The sequence below is a fragment of the Grus americana genome, chromosome 13 (assembly GCF_028858705.1).
Source record: "Grus americana isolate bGruAme1 chromosome 13, bGruAme1.mat, whole genome shotgun sequence".
Classification (NCBI taxonomy): Eukaryota; Metazoa; Chordata; class Aves; order Gruiformes; family Gruidae; genus Grus; species Grus americana.
The window spans coordinates 22736332-22752003 of record NC_072864.1 but is presented as its reverse complement, the minus strand read 5'-3'; the positions used below and the strand labels follow the sequence as shown (position 1 = coordinate 22752003).

Sequence of the window (15672 nt, the reverse complement as noted above, 5' to 3'; positions counted from 1 at the left end):
AAGCACAGGCTGTGCTTTCACCTTGTTTTTATTGAAAAATCATGATAAATCACATGGGATATGAGGGCAAAAGATGCTCACAGAGCCTTAAACTCAGCTCCTTTCTGTATTCTTCAGCAGCCTTTAGCATTTGAAGTGCCTTGGATAGCTCGTAGGTTGCGTCTGCTCGCTGAAAGCTGCTGGCATAAAGGCTGTGGTCAGTCTGCAGGTATTTGGAGAGATTGGAATTTGATCCCTCGAACCCAATGTGCCTTGGTGGTGTTGCAATGTGTTATCTTGGCTCAGGGATTTAACTTGCCTTGAAATGTGCTGTCTAGGAACAACAGCTACCCATGAAACTTGGAGTGCTTTTCCTCAGTGCTACCTGCAGTGTTTGTTTAGGAGTGTCTTGTCAGGGCTGACATGCATGAGTTGGTACAAGCAGTTGTAACAGTCTTAACTGGTAATGCTTGATCTTGCTACTTCAGACCAGATTGATGTTGAACATGGCTTGTTGGTGTTACCTGTGGTAGCAAGTTCAGTCTTACTGATGTCTCTTTGGCTTTGAATGGTTTCCTTTCCAAGCATCTTACAAGTAGTTTTTCTGCTTAATCACGTATTTTTCTGCCACATCTTCAGTTTGTTGGAGATGAGGAGGATGGGTAGCACAAAGTGGTAACATTTAGCAATAAAGTCTTCTGTAAATACTTAGAATGAAGTAATTTATTACTTCAGGTACATCCTGTACAAGCCTCTGAGGATGTTCCAGGAGGTGGTGTCCCCTCTTTCTTGCCTTGCCAGTGGTATAGGTCTACCTGTGCTCAGCAGTGTGTTGCTGGATGATGAATTTTTTCTTCTGGGCGTATCTAATGGTCACTCGGATATCTCCAAAGCACCTAAATCAACGGAGATGTGCCTGGGCCCAGTCTCGGGAAGAGAGAGCATTTCTTGGTGACCAGAAACAAACTCTTCTGGTATGGTTTAGGCAACAGCACTGAGTGCTGCATTACTTGTGAAATGTCTAATCTGGGAAGTTACCAGAGACAGCAAAACATCTGTTGCTGTCTTGAGGCTTTTGCTACTCCCACAAGCAGGCAGATTGGTTTAAAATTAACTAGAAAATTAATTAAGCATAGCTAATGCCACTGGAGGTATGCATTGAGGCTTCTGGCCCTTAGAGAATGTTTCCTTAATGGCTTAGCGAAAGGCGTATCTCTCTTTGCTGTTGGGGTGGAGGGAGCTGTGCCTACACCAGAGGACACTGAGCAAATAATGTGACAGTAAATACCGTGTAACTGCGGAGAGCTGCCAGTGCTGCACCTGGGCAGGAGCTCTGGGAAGTGAGAGCAGTGCTTGGCTGAGGGCCTGGTATTACATGGAGCTGGTGGCATGGCCCTGACTCCTGTTACTGCTCACTGACCAGTGAAGGTCTCAGGTTCCCCAGGAAGCAAGCAGGGATGATTGCAGGAGCAGTAGCAGCTGTGAGATAGCTCAGCTTAGAGGAAGGGCAATGTAGTGATGAGGTATGTAAATAGTGAGGGCAAGGAAGGAGATACAGCCTGTGTGCCAGCTGTGGGTGAGACACTGAGCATGGGCTTTGTTAGCTGAGGGAATTCAGGAAAAAATGAGCCTTGAAACTTCCAGAGCAAGGCTGCTGGAAGTGTGTAAGTATGCCAGATAGGTTTTCTGGGAATAACATGACCCTGTGCTGGGACAGAAGTTGCAGAGAACAGAAAGGGCCCTGAGGCTAAGGGTTTAGGAAGCTGGGTTTGTCTTGGCTCACACTTCAAGCTGTGTGACTCTGCTGCTAGTTTAATCCCTCTTCATGCTTGCGAGCACAGCTGTGTGCAAATGTACTGGTGCATGCAAATGTACTGATGTGGCCCTGGGTGTGTGCTGGCCTCCCTGAAAGCAGGGGGGCTGTGCAGGTGGTGATGGTCCATTGGGTGGTGAAGTGAGCAGCAGAATAAACCCAGCTTCTCTGCTGCTTTGTCTCCTGATACCCTCTGGCATCTTCCCCCAGTTGAGAGCAGATCTGTCCTTGCTGGAAAACAAGTTGAGGAAGAAGTGTACAGTCTGTCTTCCCAGGCATTTCTTGCTGCAGGAAATTCTAACAGGCTGCTTACTTGAGGAGTTATTTGTCCTGTTTGTCACCAACTTACGGAACAAAAACCTCACGAGAATGAGGTTGTGGCTGAGCAGATAAGCTGGGGGTGGTGGTGTGAAACTTCCCCTTTTCTCCAAAGAGCCGCTTCATTTGCGCACGTGCTTGTTGTCCCTGTTCTTAGCAGCCAGGGACATCCCAGTGGCTGTGTGCTTGCCCAGCAACGTGTTCAATGTGCCCTCTGGTCTCTGCTGTGATCCATCTCTTGCTGTGAGGCTGGTGGGATCTGCAGAGCTGTGCATCCAAAGGCTCTGTCCTCAGAGGTGTTGGGCCAGCCAGAGGCTACTCCCCCATCGTGTTACCAAACATGCCAACTGCACCTTCATCACCTCATCCCATCCCTTCTGCCTCATTAACAGCTCTTGAAATGTCTGCTAGTATTTGATGTCATCTGAACATGTATCACAGAGGTAAACCAGGCCTGCTGTGAGGTCAGGTAATGCTCAGCTGCCTGCCAAGGAGGGTTGGGCAAATGCTGGGAGATGCTGCTTTGAGGCCCATGGCTTGTGTCTGCTCAGTGGCCTGTGCTGCAGAAGAACCACCCGGATTTCTTAAATTAGCACTGAAAGTTGTATTTGCTCTTTCAGTCTGGATTTGGCAGTGCAGAGTGTGCAGAAACACAGCTGGCTGTTCTTCCAGGCTTCAACCCAGCTGCCCTTGGCAGCCTCAGCTATGAAAAGCTGGGGCTGACCAAGGGTCACCTGGGTGTGCCAGCTTATTTTTTGTGTTTTGGAGGTTATGGTAGGGAAGAGAAGGAGTCAGGTTGGTTTTAGGAGAATTTTGTGGAAAGCCATGTGAAACTTCATTGTTCAAAAACCTTGATGGGTGGTTTGCCTCCCAAGTGATAGCCTGTTAATCTCACAATTAACAAATAGGAGTTTGTGAATTTATTTGCTGCCTAACATTCAAGCCTGACATAGTCACAATTTTAACTGTAAGAAATAACTTCTCTTCACAGCTGAGTCTTTTCAACCCAAGATTCCTGCTGCTGGCAGCTTGACAGCACAGCCCTGGGCAGGGCAAGGCGTACATGGTTGTGGTCTCCATGGGCTGGTGCTGGATGTGTGGGATTGATGACCAGGGCCTTGTGCTGCTGAGCATTTGATTTGTGTGAGATGGGAGCTGCTGGGTTTGGGCTTTGCCCCCCCTGCCAGCCAGGGGCTGACCTGCTGTGAGTGCTGGAGGGGCAGAGCGTGGCCAGGCTACCTAGAAGGCTCCTGCAGGAAGCAGCTGCAGGGTAACACTGAACGGTTGGGTCAACGCAGCACGAAGATTAATGGTGCTGTGATGTACTTCTGGATTGTGTGGGGGGAAAAACAGCTCTGGTTATAGGACAATCCCCAGCAAGGTGGTGAGCACGTGTGTGTGCGTGGCCTTCAGATAAGGCCTTACACAGCAAATGTTTATCACAACATCTTTCAGTGTTCCCTTTGCAAGCACTACACAGCAGCTTGGATGTTTAACCTTTTGTTGGGGTTTAAAGCCTGCCCTGTCTCCTGCTAGCTGAATTTAACCTTTCTGTGGGTTTTTAAAGCTGGCCTGCCTCCTGCTAGCCTGACCTTGCACTGGGAGGAGGCTGGGCTGCTGTATCCCCGCTGTCCTGGCCTCTGCCTGGTTACTCCAGGGCAGGGATGCTCGCAGCACCTCCATGTTCCACATGCTTTTGCTACTGTAGGCGGAAAGTCTCCAGCCTTCCTGTTCTTGCTGGAGGTCAATGCCCGGCAGTCCCCTGTCCTCCTGTGCTCTTGGCTCAGGTCATCTGCCAGCAGTAGCCTCTGAAGCGGTGGTGGGCGGGGAGCTGGCCCATGAGGGCCATGAATGCACTAGATCTACCATGACCAGCACATTGGCTCTGGGTTCTTGGTCTTTTTGTCCTTACCTACCCTGGGACATCACTGACAAATACCCCTGTATCAAAATGTCCTGCTTTTCCCTTTCCTTCATGCTGGGGCAAATTGCTGCCCTCATGCTGGGCAGAGGGGTGGCGGTGGCCTCCTGAGTCCTGCTCTGCTTTCATTTCCAGTGGCTGACATCAGTCTCAGCAGGGCTGCTGCCCTCCTGCAGTGTCTCCTCCAGATCTGTTCCAGCAAAACCTAAACTGCGTGCAACACTCCTGAGTTTGTGGCCTGCAATAAATGGGAATGTGTTGTTCCTCTGCCAAAAGCTGTGCTGAGGATGCAGGCGGATGTTCTTGCGTGACACCCAGCAGCATTGTGTCTGACTGCCAATTTAAGTGCCTCACTGCCTCTGACGCGTTTGCACTGCAGTGCCTGGGGGTACGTACGCTCTCCTGCTGTGGCTGCAGGACTCCTTCACCCCAGGTCTTGGCCGCTGCACCACCATCCCTTGAACTGAGAGCTGCTGGGGAGAGCTGGGCATGTGAGAGCCATGAACTGAAGGACAGAAACTGGAGCCGTTGCAAGATTAAAGCCTCTTGAATTTAAATCCTTTTGTAACATGCCCATGCCCTTTGCAGCTTCCCTGTAAAGACCTAGCCAGGACAGCAAGGATGCTACAGCGGCTGAAGCAATGGCGCTGGGCTGCCATGCGGGAGCTACACTGGTCAGACACCTGCTATATTTGTGTATGCTTCCAACATTTAATTGTTTGTTTATCGCGCAGTATAAGCTCACAGCAGGCAGCCTGTCCTGGCCCACCGTGCTGTTTGCCTGGAGAAGTCTGGAGGAAGCCTGCAGATGCTCAGTTTCCCTTGGTGGGTCAGTGACCGTGAGTGCCTCCCGCGGGGTACCCAAGGCCATTCACTTTCTCAACTCAGGAAGAAAACAGCGGGGCAGGGTGGGGGCCGCTGGACAGCGGGGCTCCCCGGAGGAAACATGTTCACCCGGCGCAGGGAGGATGAGGCATCTGCTGGGGAGAGGAGGGAGGCTGGCACCTTTTCTTGCTCGGGGGGCTGAGTTGCTGAGATTTCACCTTTTCTCCATCAGTCTTGCTGGCAAAATGGTTCATGGGAGCTGCTGGGAGCCTCGTTGCTGAAATAACCTCACTCTGTTTTGTCCTGGAGCTCATTTTGGGATGGGCCCTAGCACCACAACAGGAGTGCCGGGGGGGATGGTGGTGTGCAGGGCAGGTCCGCACCAGGAGCGGATATGAACTTGGGTTTCTAACTCTTCCCAAATAGTGGCTGAGATGTTAGGTGTGTGAAAAGCTCTAGCTTAGTGGTTCTTCCCCCTCTGGAAGATGGCAAACCAAAGACTGTTCAAAAATCCAGCCTGGAGGCAGAGAGTGTCCCAGTCCTCTGATCATAGAGCTCTCCAGGGAGATGTGGGTTCACCCAGCAGCAGGAGGGCCCCCCTTCCCAGGAGCATGCCTGAGTTTCTCCACAGTGTGCCTAAATTCAGTGGAGGGGGAAACGGTTAATAACGTAGGTACCTTTTGAACAGGGCTTTGCTGGGAAATTGCTGCAGGAATGCAAAATATGGAATGTTTCTGTGTGCAGAGCAAATGAACTGGCTGGAGGCAGAGTGCGAGGCTGCTCCCTTGACTTTATCCCCTTCCAATCTCCATCTCCAGCTTTCTCCTCCTGCCTTGATACGTGCATGCTCTGAGTTAAAGCGGTCTTGGCAGGAGAGCCAAGTCCTGCAGCCTGAGTGCCTGCTGTGGGACGAAGGCAGCGTGTGACTTGAAGAGTGTTAAGGAAACTATAGGAAGATTAGGAAGTGTGTGATGAGTTTTGATAACTGGAGGAAGCAGGTCATGTCCTGCTTCGAACAAGCTCTGCTTGGAGGTATGAAAGCAGCCTTTGCCACAGTCAAGAGTCAGTCGATCTCGTCAGCACTCTCCCCTCTGGCTGAAGATGCTCTGGGCTGACAGGATGAGGCTGGGGACCTTCGGGATCTTGCTAATGCTCGTCCGTGTGGCGGCAGCCTGTGAGTTCGGGCCCTTCCCTTACAGCGTCACAGGGATCGTCTGCAGGATGACCAAGCCCGCAGCATTGCTGTGTAAGTGCCTGCTCTATGGGGCTGCATTCCCCCCCCATCAGGAGAAGTTAGTGAGAGATCAGCCAAGTGAGGGGGTTTTTTGCTTCCCTGGCTCTTGTGGAAAAGGTTTATCTAGTAAGAGGTATTAATACTTGCCTGGGGCACCTGAACTGAACAGGCATAACTTCGCAAAGGAGCTAGAAAGCAGTCCCCAACCCCTCTCCGTAGCCCAAAGTTTTAACATTGTTCCTCACTGGGGGCTGGTGTGTGGGAAGAGCTAGAGCAAATGTGTGTCTGCTCACCTCGTTGTAATCTCATCTCTTGGGACTGGTGTGCAGAAGGGGAGAAACAGGGGTTCTCTGCTGCTGTGGGTTTATTTGCAAGGATTTAGGGGCTTGGCGGGTGGGGGAAGAATAATTAGTGCTTCTGCAAAGGGTGGGAACAGCTCTGTCCCATCTACTCCGACAGTGGTACATGTAGAGGAGGATGCTGGGCCACGCTGGGAGAGGGTATTTCTGGAAGGAAAAAATCCTGTACAAGCACGTGCCTGGGGCTGGAATGGGCTGGATAATGTTAGGAAAATGGGTACAGAAACTCTCAGAAGTTTTCCTTTGGAGACCCACCAGCTGTCTGCAATACAAGCAAGCAGCAGCAACAGAGCAAAGTCAACAGCTTGTGCGGTGTAAGGACAGGCATAGCCTCGACCTTTCCAAAATCTGCCCCTAAGGTGCAGAGTGTGAAAGCTGGGCTTGATTCCCTGGGAATGGTCCTGCTGGTGACTGTTGAGCCCCACACACTGCTGTTCCCTGCTGCCATCAGCTGTTAAAGTTAGGGATTTTTTTTATTATTTTTATATTTACTCTGAAGCTACTTCTAGTATTTCCTTAATCTAATAGAAATTACTTTGATAAAACTCTTCTGTGGTGCTTTAATCCTGGGTGCAGGCCTGCCTTTGCAGCCAGGAGAGGTTGCAGTTTGGTATCTTTGCCCTTTTCTTCTACTGACAGTGAACCAGGAAACAGCGCAGGTCATTCAAGCGGCATTCAGAAATGCCAAATTCCCAAACATCACTGGGGAAAGGTCCATGCGGCTCCTTGGCAAGGTGGCTTACGGGCTAACAAAGTGAGTGTCTCTGTGTCTCTGTGCTGGGGGAGGCGCAGGCTGATGGAGGGGAACGGAAACTGGCCTTGGAGGGAGCTTTGATCCAGCGATTCCCGGTGAAAGCAAAGGTCTGGCCCAGGGCAGGCACATTTTCTGATCTATGACTTGCAGACAATTTGGACGTTAATGTATTATTTAAGAGCTTTCCCAAGTCGGTGGGCAGACAGCAAGGCAGTGTGTAGAGCACGTCTCTGACAACGGGGACGGGAGCTCTGGAGCTCCTGGGGCCCATTGCCAACAGATGGTGCCCGTGGGACACTGAGTGGCAGAGGGGACCTGGCTGGGGCTGCCAGAGCCACCCTTGTCAGTGGGATGTCACTTGGCCATGCTTTGTGTTTTGCTGCATTACTAACTTTTATTTGGGGACAACAAATACAGCGATGCAAACGCAGGATGGATTTCCTGCTGTGGCTGACACAGAGCACTGTAATAAAGCCTGCTGCTCTGTGTTTCCTATTTAAAGTAATCCTGCACCTCGTGGTGCTATCATCGTGGGGGAGGAGCAGCGCACTGAGGCTGAGCAAAAGCAGCGTTGTCCTTGTGTGTTGGCCTCTTGTGATTTGCAAAAGCTCCTGTGCGCTTCCTGGAGCTGGCACAGGCCCCTTAACACCCCACGTCCTCAGGAGCAAACGTGTCTTGCCTGGTCACAGAAAACAGCCCTGGGGTTGGGGGCAAACTGCGTTTCTGTTGTTTCTAGCATCCAGGTCAATGACTTGTCCATAGAGCAGAGCGAGGTGGAACTCAAGGAGAACGATGCCATTCACATTGACATTAAAAACGTGACAGCCTTCTTCAAAGGGACCCTGACCTACGGCTACGCCGGGGCCTGGTTGTAAGTACCTGGGGGCTGGCTGCTGCAGAGCACTGCGGCCCCAGCTCTTGCTGCTGCCCACAGGCAGGACTGGCCCGTGGTGCGAGTAGGGGCTGCGCTCCTCTTGCTCGCTAGCAATGGCAGCATCGCTTACTGCCTGAGAGAGGCAAGATTGGATACGCCAGCAGAGCTGCTTAGCCCCACCGCTGCTCTCCTCGTCTTGCTTTCTGTCCTCACCGTCACCCCTTGCATGAGGAGACAAGATGGCCAAAGCGTACAAGTTGTTGTCTTTGCTTCCCTTCGTTGCTCTATAATCTTTGAGTGGAAAAAATGGGTTTAATGCTCCTGTTAAGTGCAGCTAAGGCAGTGGTTTGCAATGATTTAAAGCCCAAGTATTTGAGATGGGCTGCCGTGTGCCAGGGTTTTACACACCGCAGTGCAAGGAGCGACGTGAGAGGTGTTATAAAACCCACCCTGCGGCTGATGTGTGGTCAGAGAGAAGCTGCTCCCAGCACGCGTTGCTAAATGTCCTCTCCTCTGCCATTACAGTTTGCAGCTTTCTCATTCGGTCGATTTTGAAATCGAGTCTTCCATTGACCTCCAGATAAACATTAAACTGAGTAAGTATCAGCTGGGGATCACTAGCTGCAGGGGTCTTGGTGTGCGTGCTTCCTCTAAAGCAGCAGGATGGGGCGGGCGGTGGGCAGCGAGCCCAGGCCAGCTGTGCTCACCTCTGGGGGGGGTCAGGTGGCATCCGGAGGCTGGAAGTGGGTCACTGCTGCCCTGTGCACACAGGGTAGGAGACTACATGGCCCTCAAAGACCTCATAGTTTTAACGGATCAAGCAGAGGAAGCTGGTATTAATCATTTCAGCAAAGTACACCAGCAGCAAGTGAAGAATGATCTGGCCTTCTGGACTGGCTTTAGGACTAGCTTTTCATCTCCTGCTGTTCAGGATGACTGGAAAAAGTGATGTTTCAAAAGAGTGAGCCAAATGAGGGCTTTGGTGCAGGAGGTTTGAACTTCCTTGTAGTCCACCTTTTCAGCTGTTTCCAGGTCAGGCCCAAGGTGTGCTCTAAGAAATGAAGCCTCTTCCTTTGGAATGTCTATAGACAGACTAGAAGGGGACAGAGGCGAACTGCGCTCCTCCACCTCCCATAAGGGATGAGGGTTATTATGTGTGCATCAAAATATATTTTCCTACCTCAAAATAACATTTTTCTGGTAAGCTCCCAGGAGGAGGAGAACAGCACGAAGCTCTCAGTATATTGCAATTTCCAAGCTTTTTGCAATACGACTAAGTTCCTTCCCTGCTCTGGTTTGTGGGTTGCACATACTGCCCAGGTTCTCCTGGGTGATGTTAGGGGACAACCGAGTCCCTGAGGACAGGAGCTGGCAGGTATCCCAATGAAGCACAAACAGGGATGCCTGGTAGACTTGCTTGGCCAGAGCTGTGAGCTGAAACCCTTCATCCAGGTGCAAGGTAGCTCCATGTGCCCTGACTCCGCAGGGTCTGAGTCTTTTGGAAACGTCCCCTGGGACATGTAGGGAACTCTGGCTGCCCCTCTGCAGTGATGCCCTGCTCCAGGGCTGCAGTGCCTGCAAAGTGCACTCGTCCTCCTTGTCTTACTAGCAAATTAGCTATTTTTTCTTTTCTTTCATCCTGTGCAGTGTGCCAGAAGGACCAAGTGGCTGCTGATGCCTCGGACTGCTACCTGACTTTCCACAAACTGACACTTCACCTCCAAGGAGACAAGGAGTGAGTTTGTCCCCCTTCAAAATCGGGGTTCGCTTGCCCGGCTGGTGGTCCCTAAGCATCACCCACCACGAGGATCGCTGGGTGGTTCTTGACCGTGCTCCCTGTCTTGTGCAGGCCAGGCTGGCTGAAGCAGCTCTTCACGGATTTCATCTCATTCACTCTGAAGCTTGTTCTCAAGAGCGAGGTAGGGTCAGCCACTGCCTGCAGATGGAGGAAAGGCCAGTTTGTATGCTACACGCTCTTCTGCTCACGTATGCCCACAATATAATAGCAATACGCTTTTAGTGCTTGCAAAAAAATAAGACAGACAAAAAGAATCTGTAAAACCTCCAGCTTGGAATGGTGGGAGGTTGTGCTGACACTGGGATCTCTGATGGTGTAGAACTTTGACCAGCAGCCCCTGGGTCTCACCGTGCAGCCCAGCTCCACTCTCAACCCAAAATTCTCCCTCCCACCTTCAGTTTTTCTCTCCTTTCCTCTTGTAGGTGTGCAATGAAATAAACTTTCTCGCCCAGGTGCTGGCAAATTTTGTACATGATTTAGCAGGTAAATATCCTTGGGTTTCTGCTTTCTTTTTTTTATATACAACATTTTACATTTGAGCTCCAGCAGGGCACTAGCCACACCATCAAAGTCCTTTGAAAATGGGCATGGGATCCTGGGCTGTCAGCAAAGTAAACCTTAGCAATGCTATGCTTTGTATTTTCTGCATCAGGTTGATTTCTTTTTAAGGGTGACTGCTCTGGTTGAAAGACGCTTTTCAGTTCATAAGGTATTTCTCCTTCATTACGTAATGACCAGAGGTGTGGGATAGCTGTAGAAGGACTGATGTTAGCTAGAACAGGACATGCATTGGAGTACTGGGGCTGAGATATTACAGCATCCGTATCAGCTCGCTGAAGGTTTTCCCATGGTTCCCAGTCCCAAATACCAAGGAAAAGGAGCAGAATGTAAAACTGAGTAATTACCCGTATTTCCCAGTGGAGAGACTGAGTCCATGAGCAGTGGCAGGATCAGCGCTAGCACCCAAAGCAGTGGGACCCCTAGTCCCATCCCTGTGTCCTTTTATAAGTGCCAGTCACCTTCTGCAGCAAGTCCTAAGAGCGACAGTCACACGCTCTGCTTAAGGTCATATTGCTGATGTGAGGTTTTTGTGTTTTCTTCCTGCAGCGAATTTTGTCCAGGATGAGGATATCAGACTTGATATCTCCCTTGCATCAGTTCCTTTAATAAAAGCAAATTACTTAGAATCACATCACAAGGTAAAGTAACCTGGGCTGCTCAGAGATCAAAAGTTTTCTGGCGAGGATGTTTGCTGGAGGGCTGGGAGGGGCTGGTCCCTTGCTGCCATGCAGTGCTGCTGCGCTGCTGCCACAGGTAAGCGTGCAGTGTGTGCTGATGCCAGCCTTTCGCCCAGCCAAGCAGCTTGCACTCTGCTCTGAGGCCAGCCAGGCCTTCGCCTTGCAATGAAAATGCTGGTATTGATGTTTTGTCCTGTCTCCCTGCTGCTTGTCACGGCCAACACGCTCGCTCTCCTTTAAAGGGCCTTGTCCTGTATGAGAACTACTCCGATGTCTTCAGTGACTCTGTTTTCTCTCCGTCACTGCTGACCGAGTCCCGAATGCTCTACTTCTGGCTGTCCGAACACATCCTCAACTCTCTGGCTTCGGCAGCTTTCTTAGATAAGCGCCTGGTGTTGACCATCAGAGGAGAGAAGTTGCAGGTGACTATTTCAGAGTGGTTCCCTCCTTACCTCATACATTGTATTTTGGGGAGAGAGTAAAAAATTCTCTAAATACTGTATTTTGGTGAGAGCTAATTTCTGTAGAAGATAGAAATCTATAGTCAGCCACTACATGTGATCCTGGTCAGAAATTCATACCTTCTTAGCAAGTACGTGCTACCAGGTAGTGTTATGCCTTAGAGCTGATACACCAGCTGATAGAAAACTTGTCTTCTGAGTTGTAAAGTGACATCATTTCCTGTGGGAGTACTGAGGTAGAAAGGTGGTGAACTCAGGAGGGACTCAGCCATGCCTCAGAACTGGCCACAGGCCACACATCAGTGCTCTGCCCCATCTAGCCTGCATCAGGGCTAACCATAACCTTGTATTTTATTTTTCTACAATCTGTTTCTGGTTTGTTTCTGAAGGCGCTGTTTGAAATGGAAGGCACAGAAGCTCAGCAGAAGGCAGTGCAGATGGTAACTTCTGGTCCTATTCACAAATGGATTCTGTTGCATTGTAACATCTCATATCCTTTCCTCCACAACTGGAGTCTTGGGTGGGCCTGATGGGGAAAACCAGGGACTGATGGAGAAACCCTTGTGCTTTGCAAGGAGGATTTCTTCTCCCTCCATGCTGGCACAGCTTCCCTGAAACCCGGCTGAGTTACGGGGCTTGTCTGAATTGGAGGAGGAATTGGGGACTACAAAAGGGACACGGTTATGTGGCAAGTTGGCTTGAAACTGGGACGTGGTATGGGAAAAGCCTGACTCTTCTGTTGCTCCTTATCTGACCAGATTTTTCAAGGCACCTCCTACAATGACTCTGTGGCCAAGGTGTGGAGTCTCGCCCATCCCCAAATCTCTGTTCAGCCTGAAGGGACAGTTGTGAAGTCCATGGTAGCAGTGGAGGTCAGCATCTTTCCCACAGGAGAAGAGCCCCTGATGGTTCTATACATGGAGAAGGTCAGTTCTTGCTTCTCCTGACTGTGAAGACCTTGGGACAGGCTCTGCCTTGAGTCTGGACCACTCCTGGTGCTCAGGGACAGTAATGGCAGGGGAGCCCTTTGGGATGGGGTGGTGGCTAAGCTGTGGCAGCTGGAGAAGGCCTATCAGTTCCTTTCAGCACTCCCATCTCTGTCCTCAACATTTGAGGCTGGGAACGATGACAGTGACCTTGCTGGCTCAACACCTCCTCTATTAGGCCAGCCCATCACTGATGTGCAAGGTGGTAAGTGCAGCACTGGAAAGCTCTGATGAGCCCCCATTAACCTGTGTCGGACACAGTGACACTCCTTTAGCTGAGGTGTTTTAGGAGAGAATGAAGGCACTGTGGGAATGGATTTATTTTGAAATCTCCTTGTTCCCAAGATCTAGCTCTGGCCTCCCACTTAGAGGATGGTTGTCTCTGAAATGAAGATACAGCTCTGAAGAATGTGAAGCTCCATTTCTTTTCCTCTATGCATGCCTTTATGAAAGTTCCTGTTTACACTGTGTTTTACCCCAAACGGCTTCATACTGAATCTAAGGAGGCAGAAAAAAGAAATGCCAACAGCCTTGCTGTCACGAGTAGCACCACAAGAAAGCAGTATGTTTGTCCAGCCTTGTATTTGTGGGCTGGTACGGACACTAAACATTGCACAAAAGCAAATCCCTGCCTGAGGGTAGACCAGACTCTTTAAAGGGTTAAACTGTAATTGAGAATAATTCCCTCCTGCCCTTTGCAAGTATCCCACGTTACGGTGTTATGGGGAAATACACATGGCTGGTTTTGGTACTCCAGACGATATCCTGAAACAAATTTCCAGTAGGACTGCAGAAGCACTGAACTAGAGGTGGTTCCTAAAACTGTGGCCCTCAGGATGTGATCTGCTCCTGGCCTGCCAGACCCCTGTCTGTGTCCTGCAACTGGATCACAAAACATTCCTTTTAACAAATGCTTGCATACAAGCAAAAGTGAGAAAATGAGCCTTTGCTCAAAAAAATGCTTTCTTTTTAAATTTGGTTATAAATGAAAACACTATGGTAACAGTACTCCCTGGGGCTGGCCTCGCATCCAGTATGATGATCTTTCACGCTGAGACAGATGGTCCCTGGGAAACAACACCCTACGTAACCATCTCCTTCCTTATGTAGGATTTGGCTCACAGAACAGCAAAAGCATCAGTCCTGTGGATGAGCCAGTCTAGAGCCCCACAGGCTGAGGCTGCGGGCATCAGGCAGGAGTTTGTTGTACGCAAATGGAGAAGTAAAATGCTGACCTTCTTTAGTAATATCTGGAGGTAAAGCCAGAAGGATGTTGAAATCTGGGTCATAGAAAGTAAACCAGAATTTCCAAATGCAACTCCCTGCTATAAGGCAAGATGAGCTACATCTCAACTCTGTGTTCATCTCTGTGCAGGAAATCACAGTCACTGTCCAAGCTGCCTATGCAGAAAAGAAACTCATTTTGCACCCTTTGGACTCCAGGTCAGTACTGTGATCTCTTGGGGGATTTCATTGCCCCTTTCAGCCCATGTCTGAGCAGCACAAAAAGAGGATGTCTGCAGCCCTTGGTGACTTTTTTCCCCCCTTTTTCCTTCCCTTCAGGATAGAGTTTAAAGTCTTTGAATGCACAGCTGATCCAAGTGGGGTAAGTCCGAAAAAAGTATTCTCTAGGCTGTTTGTGGCTAAATGATGTCTTTAAAACCTTTTTATGTGAATTTTCTGGCTTTCAGAATGATCCATCCATAAGAAACTTCCTGCAGACAATGATCTCTGTTGTCGGGATCCCCGAAGTGATTTCAAGTGAGTTTTCCCTTTGGGGAAGTGCCATCCTACTCCGTAAGGCATCTAACATCAGCTCTCCTAAACCTGAGCACTGAAAAAATACTTCAATAACTCTGACAGCTGGTGGGGGGGAACCACAATACTGATGCGAATTTCTGCTGCATTCGCTTGGGGAATGGGGAACCCTTTGTAAATGGCTGGGACAAAGGAAAAGCGAATTTTCAGTTAGGCTGAAGGTCATGGGGCGTTGGGGCACAATCAGCTTTCGGCAACAGGCAGACAAGGTTGTAGTATGTGATAAGCAGTGAGCCAGGATGGCTGTAACCGTAACTGGATGGGTTTCCTGATTCCATAGGGATCGAACCAACTTTGACTTCACTGATGAACAGCAAAGGGCTTCATCTATTTGAGATCAAAAATCCCGAGATCATCACAAGAAAGGTAAGCAGAGTGTGGACATATCGGACTCTCAAAGCCCTTATTGGGAATGTGGTGTAAACTAATATAATACTTTTTTTCTCTCTTTCCTTTTTAGGGATATGTAATTGTACAACTTGACTTTAGCTTCCCAAATCATTTGCTACTCGATTTTCTTGAGAAAAGATTATAGATCTGCTCTCTTCATAAAGGGGTGCAGGAACTTGTGTTCAAACAGAAAGATTGTGTGTGAACCAATTAAAAGACGAGCTGATTTAAATCAGCTGCAGTTGAATTTTCTTTTCCTGAGAAGTGCTTCAGTTTCATTACAGTTGTATTTCCACAGAGCCTTTCATCTGCAAAGATCTTGCAGTCTGCACCTCAATGCATGCTACTTTTTCAGGATCTTTAAAGGACTTGAGCTTAGGAGTAAGGGTTGGACCCTCGAAGTGCGTGGGCTCTGGGTGAGCTGCAGAAACGGGGTTTGCCCACCTTTTGGTATCTGTTACATTTTGGAAACGTAGCATCTTTTGTGCTGATCCTGGGTTTTTGTTTCTACCATGAGCCAAGAGCATCCTGATTTTGATAGACTTCAACTCAAATAACTCCAAGTAAGCTCAGAACCACTTATGCTAAAGGACCTGGGTATGGCTGAAGAAATAAATGGGATGTGGATTTACAGTGCAGTACAGTAATGGAGAGATCTTGTGCCTTGGGTACTTTCTTTACAGAGTCTGTGGACTGTGTAGAGCTCTAAGCAAAGTGTTATGCCTGTGTTGTTGATACAGTGGAAGCAAACTTGAGAAAAGCAATAAAAAGGAAGCCAAAGAGATAAGTGAAAGTGTGTCTACTCAAACAGCAGGTTCCTGTTTGTTGCTACTACAATGCAATACTTTATCTGAAGTGGCTCAGTTATTTTCCTGTACCAATTCATGCTTCCCTAAGACTGCAA

General features: G+C 49.4%; 1 protein-coding gene across 1 annotated transcript; it reads left to right on the top strand.

The window, feature by feature from the left end:
• The first annotated feature begins 91 nt into the window (after positions 1-91).
• CETP (cholesteryl ester transfer protein) lies at positions 92-15555 on the top strand. Its single transcript, XM_054840428.1, has 16 exons — positions 92-6102; positions 7089-7203; positions 7940-8074; positions 8603-8673; positions 9725-9812; positions 9927-9996; positions 10298-10358; positions 10983-11074; positions 11356-11535; positions 11964-12014; positions 12333-12500; positions 13936-14003; positions 14124-14166; positions 14252-14321; positions 14659-14744; positions 14839-15555. Exons 1-16 carry the CDS (start codon positions 5958-5960, stop codon positions 14911-14913), a joined length of 1518 nt encoding a protein of 505 aa, XP_054696403.1. The 5' UTR covers positions 92-5957; the 3' UTR covers positions 14914-15555.
• The last annotated feature ends 117 nt before the right edge of the window (positions 15556-15672 follow it).